At 53.6% G+C, this 16,446-nt stretch overlaps 2 protein-coding genes across 2 annotated transcripts; both read right to left on the reverse strand.

The window, feature by feature from the left end:
* On the reverse strand, positions 1-704 carry PG986_008907 (uncharacterized protein; the record flags this gene model as incomplete). The annotated part of the gene is made up of 2 exons (XM_066845129.1): positions 1-303; positions 441-704. 2 exons carry the CDS (start codon positions 702-704, stop codon positions 1-3), a joined length of 567 nt encoding a protein of 188 aa, XP_066697527.1.
* A 9,337-nt stretch (positions 705-10,041) lies between these two features.
* PG986_008908 (uncharacterized protein) lies at positions 10,042-12,225 on the reverse strand (the record flags this gene model as incomplete). Its single annotated transcript, XM_066845130.1, has 2 exons — positions 10,042-11,172; positions 11,293-12,225. The coding sequence occupies 2 exons, from the start codon at positions 12,223-12,225 to the stop codon at positions 10,042-10,044; spliced, it is 2,064 nt and encodes a 687-aa protein (XP_066697528.1).
* Between the last annotated feature and the right edge of the window lie 4,221 nt (positions 12,226-16,446).

A 16,446-nucleotide genomic window follows, 5' to 3' on the forward strand; every position in this document is an offset into this window, starting at 1 on the left:
TTACCACCGTCGACCAAGAGGCTGCTGCATCCGGCCGGGCGAAACCGAGGGCGGCGGGCTGGACATGGTCAGGCCGTTGGCGGGGTTGATGATGGGGATGGCGTTGCGAGCCCGGGTGGCGGCGGGCTGGTGAAGCTTCAGAGTGGCCTGCTGGCTCTGGAAGGTAGGCGGGATGAAGGCCGGCGAGGAGGAGTTGAGAGAGAAGGTCGAGGCGACCTGCTGAGGGTGTTGCGTCGGAGAGGAATTAGGAGAGTTGCTAGACAGAGATGAACGGTCCGACGATGCGCTGCTTATCGAAACCATCTGAATGCGGGACTCCTCATTAGCCAATGCTCTTTGACGACTGCATGTTTGTGTTGAGTCGGTAACCCTCAATGGGATCATGACTAGGGTGACATGGCGCCGGTGCAGGTGGCTCCGGGTGTATGCAGCAGACTTACATCGCTCTCAGTCAGTAGCTTGGGGCAGAACTCCATGTCGTCCTCGAGGTCGAAGGAGCGGCTGACTTCGAATTGGTTGCGGAAGGACGAGACCACGGCGGACTCGGTGAGCTCCTTCATGCTTCGTACACCTCGGAACTGCCTGTGGGAGTTTTGGGAGACGGAGAGGCGCGGCGCCCGTCGGTTGCGGCCGTGGTGGTTGTGGGAGGGAGCAGGGGCCGGGGCGGTCGGCTGGTGGTGAGTGTATTGGTAGTATTGAGACATGGCAGCTATGGTATACTCTGATCAAATAGCAAAAGACTAATGATAATGAATTGCTTGCAGCGCCGGCGGGATGGGATGTTGGACGTTGGTTGTTGGTTGCGGGTTGGGGGTGGTTGAGTTGTTCTGGAGAGATGGATGTATGTATGTAGTAAGATCGTAAGATGGTTTGAGTTGCAGTGTGACAGTTGACAGAAGAAAGACCGTTTGGGGTGGCGGTGAGATTCCCTTTCCCAGTCGTCGGGGGTGGTGCGTGCGCTTTGCTGAGCTGTGGGTGGTCGGCTAAAGGGGGTCGGGGCACAGCTTGGTGCGTGTGGATTCGCCGGTGCGGTATTAAAATTGAGCTCGGGGCTTTGAAACAATAACAACAACAATGAAGTCACTGCGTGTCGCAAAGAATGGGCAGCAGGCCAGAGTGAGCGAGTAGAAAAGAGAGAGGCAAGAGGAGAGAATAAAGCCGGGAGGACTGGATCAATCTCCTTTTTCTGTTTCTTTCAAAGTGGTAATATAAGATTTGTGTGTATTGATCGATGGATGGACGGATTGAGAGGAAGGTTGCGTGGATAGTACGGTAGCTTAACAGATATTGATGGATGGATGGATGGTTGGGTTTTGGGTTGGGATCGGGCTGGGTTGGATTGGATGCGAGCGAGGGGGAGGGAGGAGGTGGGCGAGAGAGGTTCTGGAAAGGCAAAGGATTTTGTTGGAAGGATGGGGGGCAGCCGGTCCAGCAATGCGAAGCAGCGGGATGGGAGAGTGAGAGTGCGAGCAGCAGAGCAGGGCTCGCTGTCTCTGGCGCGAGTCTGGTATGGTACGGTACGGTACGGTACTGGCAGAACTGGGATGGAATGGGAAGAGACGAGAGTGGCCCATCTCCCCTGCCTCCCTACCCTCGCGCGCTCCACCTGCACTCTGCACACCCTGAAGTCCTAAGGAGGGTACTGACTGGAGGGGGGGCAAAAAGAATTGGCCATGCCTGCACGCCTGCCTGCCTGCCTGCCTGCCTGCCCATGGAGGGTGGCAGCGAATGCCCAAAGGAAAGTTGCAGTGGAGCCCGCTAGTCCGGCTGCGCAGATGAACAGTGGAAGCAGATTGGCCCCCTGAGCCCTGGTTTGGGCCGGCAGGGGCCAGCATGCCACAGACCATGAATGGTCCGGTCTCTGAAATTATGGGGGAGGGCCGGATGCGCCAATCAACCCACCTTCGCCACACGCTAGGCCACGAAGCCTGAGCCAAGGACTTGACGCCATCCCCAGCGCAGTCTAGCGCCTAATACCTTTTTGGGGTGAACCGCCGGTCTCTCGCTCGGCTTTCCTTCGACCATTGGCTGCGATCAACCACTCGCGCTTTTTTGTGCATGCACAGTGTGTTTGTGTGCGAGAGCGCGGCGGGTGGGTAATATGCAAGCCCGTCAGTCCAGTCCAGAACGATTTGCGGTGGCGAGACATTCCCATTGTACGTTGTGCGTTCATGTCGTCGTCGTCGTCGCTCTCTCCCGAATATGCAGCAGCAGCAGCAGTTGCAGCCAGCATTCGATCATGCCATGTATGTACTACTACGTACAGCAACACCTACATCGTGGGAGACTCATTTGATGTCTGTCAAAGGGCAAGCCCCATATGGCACATGGTTCAACCAGGGTGAATCACTTCCGTGAACTGTGTCAGTGTATCGTGTCGAATACATTACATATCAAATGCCAATTACCTTCTGCCCTTCCTTACCTTGAAGCTACGGTGATCCCAAAGAGACCAGTCATTCGGGTAACGGCCGTGTTGAACTCTCTCTCCCCTTTCCCATGTACATCACATACGGTCTAGTACTGTACTGTAGTTCAGCCAGTGCCAACCTACACCACCACGCCGGAATAAGAAGTAAGGCAGTACATCTACATCCGTCGTGTCGCCTCCGAACCCTTGCATTCACATCGATGCAAAGCCTCTGGCGGCGGGTGCTGACCGCAGTTGACGCACCCTCACTCACCCTCTTCAGCTCCCAGTGGCCCGTGTCTGAGATGGTAATCCAATCAATGCCAACCTGGCAAACCAGCAAGGAGCATCGTATGAAATCAGCAGACCCTCCCACGAACGGTGGTTGTGGGTCGATAATTCCCAAGGACTGGATGGGACTTGTCGGGGGGTAGGGGGAAGGCAAATCTATCGAATCTCGGGAACCTTGGCGATTACAGCATGGTAGCTTTGGGTAGCCCGGCAAAGCCTGGCAAAAGCCTGGGTCGCATACCGTTTCCTCTTATTACCGGAAAATGAGATTCTATTTTGGTGGTGGGTGCAACTAATAATACTACATTGCCTACTGCACATCAACGATGCTTTTCATTTCCAGTTCTCGAGATTCCCGTCCCGCCCGCTAGAGCGGCTGCTATCCTGATGGCGAGCAGCGCGAGTGCTGCGCTGTATGTAATTTGTTGGGGGGACAAGTCGAAACGGAGCATTAGGTAGTATTAGGGCTGCGCGGGCACAGTGTACCTAGTGGTAGTAGTAGTAGTAGTGTGCAGATGAGAACGGCCACAGACTCACTCTCCCACTCTCCTCCCTTGGACTCTGCTCACAAACCACCACCACCACCACCAACCACACACTTTCGTGTGCGACACTGGTGCTGGACGTAAGTACCTCCTGTGAGCCTCGTCGGTGTGCCACAGCAGCATGGGAGAGTGAAAAAGAACATTGATCAAACCCCTGCGCGTCTGTGCATCGCTTGCCCATCGTGACCCCAGGAATTTCATTCCCAATCCTTATTTCACGGTGGCACTTCCGTACCGAATCCTACCGGCGACTAGGGGTGCTTGCTGTCACGAGTGGATGAACCGTACCTAGGCCGGGAGAGTGTTGCGTGCGGAATTCGTTCCTTCCTGTCTGTCATTCTGTCAAAGAGTCAAGGCTATCTTGTCAGCCATTTTGTTCTCCGATGAACACCACCAAATGTGTCCGCCGTCGCAATGGTGTCCCGATTGGGCCAAGCCCACCGAATCTTGGGATGACTGCCAAAACAGCATTGCGTCGGTTCACGGCCATCGTCTGTTTGTTATTTGTTTCGGACTTTCCCGATCTTGACGAGCAACCGGCCGGCTCCCCAGGTCGCGCGCGCGGCCTGCAGCAAGGCCTGCCAATTGTATCGAGCCTGGAGTATTACATACGACTGCAGCACGTCGAGAGATCTGCGGGCATACTTAAGATGTTGCTTTTGATGTCAAGGGAAACTCTGTAAACTTGTGATCCAAGAGGAAACCAGACCGTCTTAGCCCTGGACAGGTTTTATCTCGACTGACCAGATTTATCGGTCCTCGAGCACTGTGACGCAACCTCCTCTTGTGTATGTGTATGCATGTATGTGTAGGTATGTAAGTAAGTACTGTACGAGATTGTGTGTTTCTATCTAGTAGTCTTTTGACGCGCCTACCCCGGTGACCGTGATATTGAATCATTTGCTGTTTTGTTTGGTGATATGGATATCCATCCATCTGTACGACTACCTACACATACATTACCTTACCGCTTGCCGAGTGGGTGGGTGTCTGAGCGTGTAGGGTCCTCTGAATAGGTGGCAGGGTGGCCATCGTGGTGGATGGCCGCTGCTGAGATGGCAATTGGCAATTCAGTAAACATATCCATTGCGGTGTTGATCTGATCCCATCGTGGGTAGGCCGGCTCACAACACATACACATACACACACACACACACACACACACACACACACACACACCCAAACCAGAGCAATTTCCAGTTTGGTCGGCAGGTCGGGTAGGTAGGATTGTCCATCTGCCTCTTTGTTGTACAAATGCACCCTTGACTGGGATCTAATGCAAGCCACCTGCATCGGCGCCATAGGGACTCGCCATGGGGACTGGATTGGCCAGCCGGCGTGCCTGATACAAGCACGGCATGTAAGCGAAGGGCCACTGAAGAACGAATGACTGGGCGCGCTGGAGATGCCTATGCAGGCAGTTCGAATACAGCGTGGCAGGTGTGGGTGCATGCGTGTGGTGTCCAATATCCAGCGGCCAGCGCAAAATGAGGGTGGCTGCGGAGGACTGAGTTCGAATCAGAGTCGGGCGAGGCCTCACTACCGCCCGACTCCTTTCTTGGCTGCATACATCGAAGAAGGGAGAGACTATACAGACTCTGTCTCGCTCTCTCTTCGACACTCTGTAATTTCTGTAGTCGCGGTAGTCGCTGTAGTCGTCGGCATCCTCCTGCCAGAACCTACTAGAGGCGCCGACTATACAGTTGCTAGTATATGTCCACCACAGCCTGACAGTTTCAGCGTGCCGTTTGGGCTGATGGTTTCATTAGCGATTCATGCGTTTCTGCCATTCGCACCCACGGCCCCGAGCCCACAACATTCGGCGCAGAATGGCAGAAGCAGCAAAAGCGGTTTCATCTGATGACGAGGTCCCCAGTCCCCAGTCCCCAGTCCCTAGTCCAGGTGCCGTCCGTACTGTGCTGAGAGAGAGAGAGAGAGAGAGAGGGTCCTCTCCACCAAAAGCCGCACAGCCACTCTCGGTACATCAAGACTACCGGTGGAATTATGCACAAGACGGAAAGCAGTACAGCAACAATAAGATCCTGTCATTTATTACGGCGCCAGAACGGGCTGCAGCAAGCCGTACCTTCAGCCGCCTGGCCCTTGCCTTCCAGTCGTACATAGAACCGGCGCAAACTGCTGGTCTTTGCATCGAGTCGGTTGATTTGGCATCGAGATGACTTATTTGCACACCCGGTAAATCAAAGCAAATCAAAATCAGGCATACCAGCATGCCAGCATGTCAGCAGCGCACCGTTCAACCGTTTGCGCGTTGACCAGTTGTTACTAGTCCTGGTGTCGATCTTGGGTCGCTCTCATTGCTTGTCAACAATGCCATTCGTCGAATTGTCGACCCTTCTTCATCTTCGTCTTCGAGACACTTCTCGACCACTGGAGAGAATATCCGGCGCCAGCAACGTATCTCGTCGTCGCGTCGATCTTGCCGGTCCAGTTCCCTACCTGTGACGAATGAGGCAAATTGCGGCCGGGCGTCGTCTACATGTACCTACGCATTTGCATATTCGGCGAGATGCGCAATCACTCCGACACCTATCTATCTATCTCACGGTCACACCAGATGACGAGAGAGCTTGAAAGAGTGCTTACGTTGGATCGAGTTATATCAAATTTATCTGTGCCGTTGGGTTGTGTTCTTTTGCCCGGCCCCCGATGCCAATCAGCGGGGAAAGCTTTTCCGTCGCATCCCATACATTGTGAATCCTACGAAAATCCTGCTGACGGAGAATTATATTGATGACAGCTTTTTCTTTACCCATGATGATGATAGCGATGATCTTATGTAGCATGCACGTTACAAGTATACGTTACACTATGATTTGCCTCGGGTTCTTCTGTCTGTCGATCATTGAAAGGGTCTTCTTCATGATCTTCCCCTCGGCAGCTCGGGGGCAGTGAAGAACTGCTGCTATTTTCGTCCCCCTTTTCACGTATGATACTACTAGTTGCGATCATAGCTGCCGCCTTGGCCGATTTGGTAGGCTTGGTAGGTCAGCAAAGACCCGACCTACATACACCTTGGCCTGCTGGCTAAGCATATTGTGTGTGTGTGAAGCTGTGGCCGGGTAGTAGTTGCGGTGGCCGCAGTTGTCTCAGCTCCCACTTCCCCAAGGCTGAGGCCGTCTGGACCAGAGGATCGGCAAGTCTGTTCCCCCCGAAAGGGGCATGTCGCTCAACCCGAGGGCTTCGTGCAGAAGTTCCCTCTCCATGAATTTCATGGAAGCAGGGAAGGCAGACGATGTGCCAAGTGCCACATGTGCGACCAGAACGGTTGTGCCACCGTTATTGACTTAGGCTCCCTACCAGTAGCTGGCCCCAGCCCTCCCCTGCCTTGCCCGTGCCCCCCGGGCCAGATCAATAATACAGGCAGCGTAGCGCCACAGTGCCATGGCAGGCGCTTGTGAGGGCTTCGTTTCCATGCACAACTTGCACGGTCTTTGTCGTTTCCATGCATAATCGTTCGCAGGCCACTCCGCACAGTCGAGCAGAGGCCACTTTCGACACGGCCCTCACCGCCGGTCGTGTGCGCTTCTGGAAATCTTCCTTCTTTTTTGCCCCCATTCCCGCCAACGTTTGTTATGCATTAGCCGCTAAGGTGAGGCTACAGGCTACAGCGGGTTCACGATGTGTTAAATGTTTCTATCCGCTTACTGCGGCCAACCCATATCAGATGTTCCCTTGACCGATCTGGTCCCGAGATGGGCATTCTCTCCCGCCTTCTCCGTCCTCAACCAACTCCCAACTTCCAACTTCCCTCTCTTGGTCTTGCCTCGCCTTACCGTTCCAGCTGTCCGTGGACCCCACTAGGGGGAGGGAAGTGGAGGATTGGACCCTTTCTACATTCGATCCAAGTTCCAAGCCGCCAAGGCTCTGCCCGCCTGGCATTAAGCGGTGCTGGCCCTGAGATGACACTTGAGCGTATCAGGCGCGCATGAGGAATTTGATCGCTCATCTTGCTCTTGCTCACGGGGGAGAGAGAAAACAAACCACCTGACCGACTGGAACGGAAACCGACTGGACCTGAGTAGCTAAGGTTAGGCGCCGCCCTGCAAGCGTGGCCGCCCGTCGGCAATACAAGCGGCAAAGAGAGAGAGAGAGAGAGAGAGAGAGAGAGAAAAGGAACCTGCAGCGCCAGCCTAGGTAGCCTTAGCGAGCAGCCAAAAAAGAAGGAAAAAAAGAAGGAAAAAAACCACTTGACCCCCAAATGACTCCGATTTCTCGTACCCTGTAAGTAATTCTCCGGGGACCCAGCCCCAGACAGTCACCTATGCTTGTTCTCAAACCCCAATTCGTATGCGCGCAATGCAACCGATTCAGGTTTTCCTTTGCTTCTTTTCCTTCTACTGCAAAGCAGCCAAGAATTGGGAAATTCTAAAGAGGGGGGGGGTTTCCTCGAACGAGAATACTCGACCGAGGAGAGGGAAAACGAACAACCGCACGGAACTCTGGTATTCCTGCTGCCCCTGCCCCTGCCCCTAACCCCTCCCCCTCTATGTACAGTAGTAGTCGAGGAAGTTCTCGGGGACCAGGGACTCGCGCTCCCACAGAGAGATAGATTGACACAGATTGTCAATTCGCAGCTACGCTACTCGTCACTAACCCGACCCCATTTCCCACCTATCCGGTAAAGTCGGCGGCAAAGCAGATAGGGGGCCTGTAGGGGCTCGTAGGGGAGGGTCTCCCCGAAATTCTAGCGGGAGTACGTGCGGCGGGAACCCCGCCCGATATCGTCATTTTTCGCCTCGCGGACTCGGGCGCGGTAGCGACTGACGTTTCCCTTCTCTGCCTTCCTTCCTTCCCTTCCGCCTTCCTGGCCTGGCTTTGCCTATGATGATGATTGTCCTGTCTATCTTGAGAAATGATATGATGCTGTCTCACTGGGCTTTGCGTCAGACCGTTCCATCCTTCGATTGAATAGGCGACAGCCAAACGGTTGCCGGGTGGGACGATCAACATTCGACATACGTAGCGAGACTTTAAGTAAACTCCCCAAGTCGGTCAATTGATCTACCCGGAACGGGCTTTGACCAACCTCCAACTGCAACACCACCACAGGGCTGAAAGACTGTAGGGTGTCACCCGGCCAACCGACTCATGTTCGAATGACCAACATTAGAAGAGTCGATTGACCATGATCACACGCACCCCGCAATATAATGAACTTTGTATATATGATCAGGCTTGCTTCGATCCGATCCCAATGAGTTTGGATGTTGTCCCCGGATCGGGGAGTTGTATACCCTCGGCTGAGATTCTGGCTTGCTCATTCGGCATCGGGCCACATCAGGAGACATTGACGACACGAAATCAGCATTCACCCCTCCATACCTACCTAGATTCTACCGATGCATACCTGCCCACGAATTCAAAACCTCTTCCTGGGAATCCCGCACTGCAGAAACACGCTTTCCCGTGGGGTCATGCATGCATGTTTTTGTTTGGTACAGATACGAAAAAGAAACGCCAGTCGATCAAGTAAGCCATGCGATCTTGATGTGACAGTCTGCAGTCTCAGGTCACAATTCCGATGAAATGGGGATAGGGCAGTCGACCTGTAGCGATCCGCCTCCGCGTGACTGGACTTGGCCTTTTGGAATGACTGCCGGGATATTTGCTACTGCAGCTGGATGAATCAGTTTGTGTATTAGCCTCGTCCAAAAGTCCAGACATGTACCCCTGAGTAGGTAGGTAGTAGTAGTAGCCTGTCAGTGCTGTAGCGTCTCGGCCTGTTGAGCTGCCAACTCGCGCATATTCTTCCTCTACTTTAGAGCCCGATCGGTTGGAACTTACAGCCATGGCAATAAGATGGGTTTAATTCAATGCGCTTGGTATCACCAGTCTGAAATGAGATGCGTTGCTAGATTAGGTAGGTGGACATGCCATGGGAAAGGTTTACTTTGTGCATGTAACCGCTTGCTCATTAATATTACTACACGCTACGTGATGATCAGAAAAGGAAAGGAGGACCAGGATCCCGATGAGAACACCTTCGATCCGGAGAAGAGTAAAGAAAGATCCCCTTCTCAAGTACGTGTTCGTTCCCAAGGCCTCCTTCCATAAACCGAATTCAATGATGCCCCTGAGAATTGAAGAGACCGAGAAGACCAGCTTCCAATCGTCAGTCAATTCGTACTCCTTCGTAGAACGTACCCCTAGACACTAGCAGCATCTTCGCGACAAGGCCATGATGTTGACTTGCTCCCCAAGGATCTGTACCCAGCCCAGTGGATGTGAGCTGGTTCAAGTAGATCCCGCGTGGGACTTGATTTCAAGTCGCTTCACTGACCCGAGGCCCATTGTCTCCTATCGAGAGACTGAAGGAGAGTTCCTTGACAATAACCGATGAGAAGCTTGAGTAGATGCCTACAGAAGCAGGACGCTTGATGAACGTAGAAGAACAAACTAGCCAGCTCCTTTTTTCCCCTGCTCGCCTTGCTCCATCCGTGTGAGAAGCAGCTGCGTCGGCAAAGCTGCATGCAGTTTGACGGAAAGAAAGAGAAAACAACAACGATCCGAGTGTGCCGAACCAAGCAAGAAAGGGGGAAAGGAATATTAAGGCAGAAATGTACAATAGAGTAGGAAAGAACGAAGAAACAGAAACAAATGAGTACGGCCATTCCCGCTTCAACACACTCAGCGAGCAAAGATGGCCGGCTTCTTCTCTTGAGGATATAATGGAGATAGGGGGCAAGTGTCAAGCGACAGAGTACCCTCAGAGCCCCATCGAGGCCAAAATGGAATATCTGATCGGTATTCCCAGGTGAGCAAGCAGTCCGTTCAGAGGAAAGACTTCTCACCACTCGGGACACGATAAGTCTTGGACGGCAGTGTTACCAGACTACCATCGCCCTGTTCCTGCTGATGATCGCCCAACTCAGGGGGAGGAACGTACTGCAACATGCTCTGTTCCTCCTCACTCTGCTCAGCCATCGAAGTGTCCGCTCCAATAGTCGCAGCCGAAGACGACTGAGGAACAGCAGCGAAGCTGACCTTCTGCTGCGAGGGCTGTCGCTGAGTGGTAGTCGGCATAAACTGCTGCTGGTACTGCAATGGAATCTGCGAGTGCCCCTTGAAGTTCTCGTCATCATCCTTTTGCTTTCCCTGTCCCTGTCGCTGCGCCTGTTCGCGCTGCTGCTGCTGCTGTTCCTGAAAAGAAACGTCCCCAGTCTGCGTGACGCTCATCACACTCGAATCATGACCCATGGCGGCGGCAACCTCATGAGGAAGAGCGCGGATAGACGCCTCACGGGTGCGGCGGACGGCGCGCTCGCGCTCGACGACGACCTTGAAGAACTGGCTAACCTCGGCGAGGGCGCGGTGCATCCCCTCGGCCGCACCCAACAGACTCAGCAGCGCCTGGGCGTCGAGCACGTGCTTGGCGATGACGCTGTCGGGCTGGCAGAGGGTACGGACGCGTATGACGCGGGCGTTGCACTTGACGGCGTAGAGGACGGCGTCGATGGCGGTGGTTGAGTCTTCGGTACCACCGCCGCCACCACTACGACCGGCACCACCGAGCAAAGTCTCGTGGCTTTGGTGGTTATAGCTGCTGTAGTGGGAATGGTAGAAGCGGAACTGGTACAAGTGCAAGCGCACGAGTTCGACTTGGGTCTCGAGGTCGTAGCGGAAGCCGACGACGCGGGGGCGGCCTTTGGCGGCCCAGCCATCGGACACCTTCTTCAGCTTGGCCGGGTCGAGCCGGCCGCCATTGAGCTGGGTTTTGATGTAGATGTCCAGCGCGTTCGAGAGGGTGAACTCGAGCTCGCAGTAGAGGAGGGATTGCTCACGCGGGTCCAGCGAGATACTCAGGCGCTTGGTGATTGACTGACGGCGAGGCGAGGTAGCAGCGGCAGCAACATTCTTGGAGCGAGGACGAGTGCCGGCGGCTTTGAATTCTGCCTTCTCAGCCTAGAAAAGAACATATACATATTAGCGTACATCGTATTGACTAGATGCAAATCGAAGATACGAGGGGGGTTGATGACGGATCGTTGCCATGGTCCACGTTTTCACTTGGGCCTCACTTACCAAATCACGGGCAACCTTCTTGAGGCCATCAAAAATCCCCGACTTTCTCTGCAGCTCAGGCTTGGGCTCGGCAGCTGAGGTATCCTTGAGCCAGCCATGTTCACCAAAGAGGTTCTTCCTGATGTGGACGCTACCAGCCAGAAGCCAGGGCGTCAGAGGGGTGAACGGCTCCGGCTGACCAGCATCACGCTTGAGGTCATTGGTGGTTGCCGATTTCGGGATGCTGGGGCGCATGCTGCCCTGCTTCGAGTAAGAGTGCCGAGGTGACGAAGGCGAGTCGATAGTAGTAGGCATGGTGGAGGTGTCGGGGGCCTCTGGCTCCTTCTGCTTCATATCGGAAGCAGTGGCGCTCTTGGAGCGGAAGGGTGTTTTGAGTAAAGCAGATTCGGGGTTGGGCGTGGTACTTTCCTTGTAGTCGTTGTAGGCTTTGAGAACATTCAATTTTCGTCCAATGTTGGCAGTGCGTTTTTTGATGTGCAGAGGGCTGATGAATGGTGGCGTAGAAGTAGTGGGAGGATCGCTTGTGTAAACAGACGATGAACCATCATTGTTGTTCTCGACAATGGTGATGTTGTTGCCCTCCAGAGCCGGAGCCGGGGTAGTGGGGACCGGATTGTGGACGACCTCAATGTTTTTACGATGGCTTACAATCTCGCCGTACCTGCGGGCGTCGGCGAGGTTGAGGGGTATGGGGCGTCTCTTGTCCTTTTGGGCAGGAGCGGGAACCTTGGTTCGGGAGGAGGGCTTCGTGGGAGATAGCTTGTCCTGCGACGGTGATCGTGAGACTGTGCGTATAATCGCACTCCATTCGGTCTCTACAGTAGTAGGTCGTTCACGTTTCTCTTCCTTGCCCTCTGCCGGCTTGGCACCCGTGCCAGGGCCATACTGCAGGTCGAAATCATACTTGTTATGGCCTCGATCTTCACCAGGCATTCTGCGTTGGGCATGGAACCCCAAAGAGGAACTTCCCTCCTTGTGATGCAGGGTCTTTGACGCATTATTACGCGAACTTGACGGGGAGCGCTTGTAAGCAGAGTACTCCCGCACTCTTTCAGGAGAGGGGGAGTCGGGCTCCTTTCCAGGATGGCTCTGCGAAGACGCAAATCTGCCATAGTGTGAATGATGAATACATCTCCATATCAAGGGGCATGACAAAAACTTACATTGAGGCCATCTTCTCCAATTGAGAATCCGTCAAACTGAGGTGGATATGCACGTCTCGCTTCTTTCGTCGTAACTTGGGTGTGGGCGAGATGACGCGACTTGGCTTTCTAACAAGAGCCAAATCACTTTCCTTCAGGGGACTCGGGCAGCTCGACGCGATGCCACTTGATGACTCGTAATCTGCTGGCTCAGAGAAGTGACTGTATTCCGACGATGATGCAACAGAGACTTGTTGGGAAGTGGGCGATTCTCTGAATTTGCCTTTGCCAAAGGTCCCGCCTGTTGATGGAAAGGGTGAAGGCAATTGACTGAAGTCGGGCCTTGGTGAACGCCCCTCGACAAAAGGGCTTGCGAGCTCTGGGTCGTCCAATTGGTGATACCCGACAATGTGAAGCCACTGGTCGATGTTTTGCGAAGAGGGAGTGTCTGGTTATGGAAATCAGTAGTGAGCTCAACAAGAACACCCGCAGGCTGATCGTGTTGATTCGCAGTGCTCTAGAGCGGATTACTTGCCATAAGCCAACTGATCGGGTTGGAAACAATGCTGCCCTGGGGAACAGCTACACTTCCTATTGTCTGGCAAAGATAAGAGAACACAATGGTCAGTGGGGATGTCCAGGCTTGGAGTGGGAGCTGGACCTTACTGTGACTCAACTGTGCAAGGCCTTCACTGGATGCTGTCCTTGAAGACACCAATGATTTTGCCGATGCCGACAATGCCCCCGACTCTTCTGCTGCAAGGTCTTCGACAGCAGCTGAGGACGTCTCCCTGTTATCAACAGGAACTGTGACCGCCCTGTCGATAGACAATCGAGCTTCCTCTTCCCGTCCCATACATTGTTCCACAGGTTTGGCATTATCCAGACACGTAGACTGGCCTTTTTCTCCAGCATTGTCAGGGAGTTCCGCACCCTCATCATGTACAGAGCTACCGCACTTGGATTCATAATGGCTGACCAGCTCCTCGGCTATCGGGCTCAGAGGGCGGCCTTGGATATCTGTCGTCAACACATCCATCCTCTCAAGCTTGGTGTTTATCAGGTAAGACTTACTTCTTCTCTCGAGCGCGTTGCCTCCCATCGTGTAAGCTTCAGAGTGTTTATCCTGCATGGACGATCAGAGGTTACGTCAAACAGAGTTTACAAGGGGATGACCGTCGGTTTCCCAGCCAGTGACGGCTTGTATGAAATTATTTGACCCGGGTAAGCAACACATCGTCGCGCCCCTCATTCGCACCACGGTTAGCCCCGTTGCCATTGGCGAATTGCGATCTTGCTATTCATAGTAGGTAAACCATAGCAAGCATATCAAGAAGATGTCCCGTTGAATCCGCACCTATGGACCATTCGCGCCTCACCAACCTAGCAAAAGGGTAATCACAGGCCTACCGAGTCATGACTCCCTGAGATATTTGAGTCGACCACATCTCACCTCTGGAGTTTATCGTACAATGCGGAACACGACACCTTGACCACCAATTCTCAATCCTCTGCAACCTCCAAAGAAGGCCATACAGATGACCCCAATCTATGGCGAGTCCCCTTGGAGCTAATACTTGAAGTCGAATTCTCGTGTAGCCTATTTCATAGTAATCTACTAAGGAACCTCGAGATCTACCAACCGCCCCGCAGTGACGCCCTGTGACATACCACACAGCCGCGGCCTCGGATGCAACAATTCACACACGATGGGTGGCCGTGGCGGGAGAAGCTCTCCCTCGGCCTCCTTAGCGCACTCGTAACAACCAACGTTATCGTCGCTACCACACTCCGATTCACCACGTGTCGTTGAGCTGGAAAGAGAAAGATAAGATCGCTTGTGGGCCGGGTATATTCTTCGCGACCTGTGGAGTTCCGAAGTCGAGGTGTATCGTGAAGATAATGTGGGAGACAGTTGGATAATAGTGGCTTTGCGGTTGGAAGAGGGGCCATGGTTTTCTGACCTGTTCCCAGACATGACGAATGCGATGTTCTCAAATAATGGAGGCGACGACGGCGACTTGTCGGAACTGAGCCTGACTATCAGCCGCATATCCTCATTCTAAGGTTGTATTACTGACCTTGGTTGCACTCGCACCTGAACGGCAAGCCGTAGACGTTCATTCAAAGGACGCTCGGAGAGAGGTGGAGGCGGAACTCGATGGGGTGTTGGAGGCCCTGCTTCAATGTTTTCCAGCCGCGAGCACGTTGAAGCTGGAGTTGGCGTTTCTGATATATGCCCGCTTGATGCTAGCCACTCAAGTACACCGTCGAGTCCAAAATGAGATACCCTTCGGTTCACTCCCATCGTCGGGAACACGCCGTGAGGTGTCGTACTACCACTTGCAACTCGAGGCTTATGCCCCTTGCCCTGCTCCAGTTCTTTGCATCTCGCCTCTCTAGTTGTTGGTCGCTGAGAGTCCAAAGAGTGCCTGCGAAGCGTCCATTGATAGTCGAGCCCCCCATCATACCCAAGCTGGGGTGTGAAAGGACCTCGAAATCTCCATAACTGTTCGTGGCCGATATGACTCGAGTGTGCGGCCGCTTCGATTGCCGCGTCTGTGGCTTTAGCCTCCGCAACTGGCATTTGGCTGACAGAAGCGAATGATGGAAGGTTTTCTTCTTCGTCCACGAGCAAGTTCTTCCTGGCGAAGATGGCATGGGGCACGCCACAGCCATCCGGGAGCGGGACTGGAGCTGTGTTATGAGCTGCACGCCAATCTTTAAATGACAAACCACCCTCTCCCACCAAAGCACTTGGTAACCAGCTCCGCCGGCGTTCTTCCTGGACATGGTTCTTCTTCCTAGAGAATCGTACCGCAAGTCTGTTCAGGAGACTAGATCGAGGAGCAGGCGTATCGTCATTTTGGGCAGTCGAGGTGCTTCTCGCTTCTGAGGCTCTTCTTGACGCTATATCCTCAGATCGTTTATTGACCTTGAGTGGAACCTCTCTTTCCTTGATCAGACGGCCAGTCGTGTCCTGCGCCTTCCACTGTAGCTCGTGGAATTCTTTGGGATTCGGATTATTCAGTGGAAGAGTCCCACCAGTTTTGGAAGATACATAAAACGTGTTGTCGATCAGCCAAGCCCTGCGATTACGGATGCAACTGCGGTCGCCTGAGAACCTCTCGGCTGATGGAGGTCCAGAGTCCGAGAGCACAAAGGGGTACCGCTCTGGATGCTGGGATCGCCAATGAGCCAGTTTCTCGGTTGGTATGATACAGGGCGTGATCGTAGTCATATGAGGTACATGCGGGAGCTCAAGGTCGGTCTGCTGGCATACGTCAGTGAGAGACCAACGGCGGTAACTACAATGCGCGGCGGTCGGGAAGGCGTACGTAGCGACTCATGTGGTCGTGTCTCCATCTCTGGAAAGCTGCACCAGGATCGTCGGTGTATTCGCAGTCAATCTCGATGAGCTCGTAAAGAACACCGCCAGCTAGATCCAAGTTTTCGTCTCCGAGGTGCTCGCGGAGGATAAGGAAGACCTGTTGGGGCTCTGGGGTTAGAAGTAGTTGCTAGTCAAGGTGATCAAGCACTCACTTGCTGCACTCCATCTTTGTACTGGTAGTTCCGAGGGATGTGTGCGCAGTATCTGACAAGAACATTCCTGCATTCTTGATACATCTAATGTCAGCAGCCAAGATTCGGAAAGACTTGAGCCAGAGTCATAGCCTACTGTCTTCGTCGTAACCCTCGCGCGAAAGGTAGCCAGAGAGCTTGGGCATATAGTCCAGGGGCTGGAAAAGGTCACTCTCAGTGGCGCCTAGGCGATCTGCCATCGTGTTTGGTAGGCTTTGGTGGACTTGACAACATTGTGGAAGAGTTGTTCGCTCATTTTGAAGATCCAAGATCGAGGGTTTCTTCAGATATAGAGTAATTGGTCGTTCCTTCCGTTATATTAGACAGGGAAGGTGGCACCTTCCTTGAAGACCTCTACGGATTAATAATCTCGTACCAAACAGCCCAGGCCCTTTTTGTAGGCACTCCCTCCACTTTCAATCCATGGAAG

The sequence above is a fragment of the Apiospora aurea genome, assembly GCF_038362705.1.
Source record: "Apiospora aurea strain CBS 24483 chromosome Unknown utg000006l_segment0_segment0, whole genome shotgun sequence".
In the NCBI taxonomy this organism is placed as follows: Eukaryota; Fungi; Ascomycota; class Sordariomycetes; order Amphisphaeriales; family Apiosporaceae; genus Apiospora; species Apiospora aurea.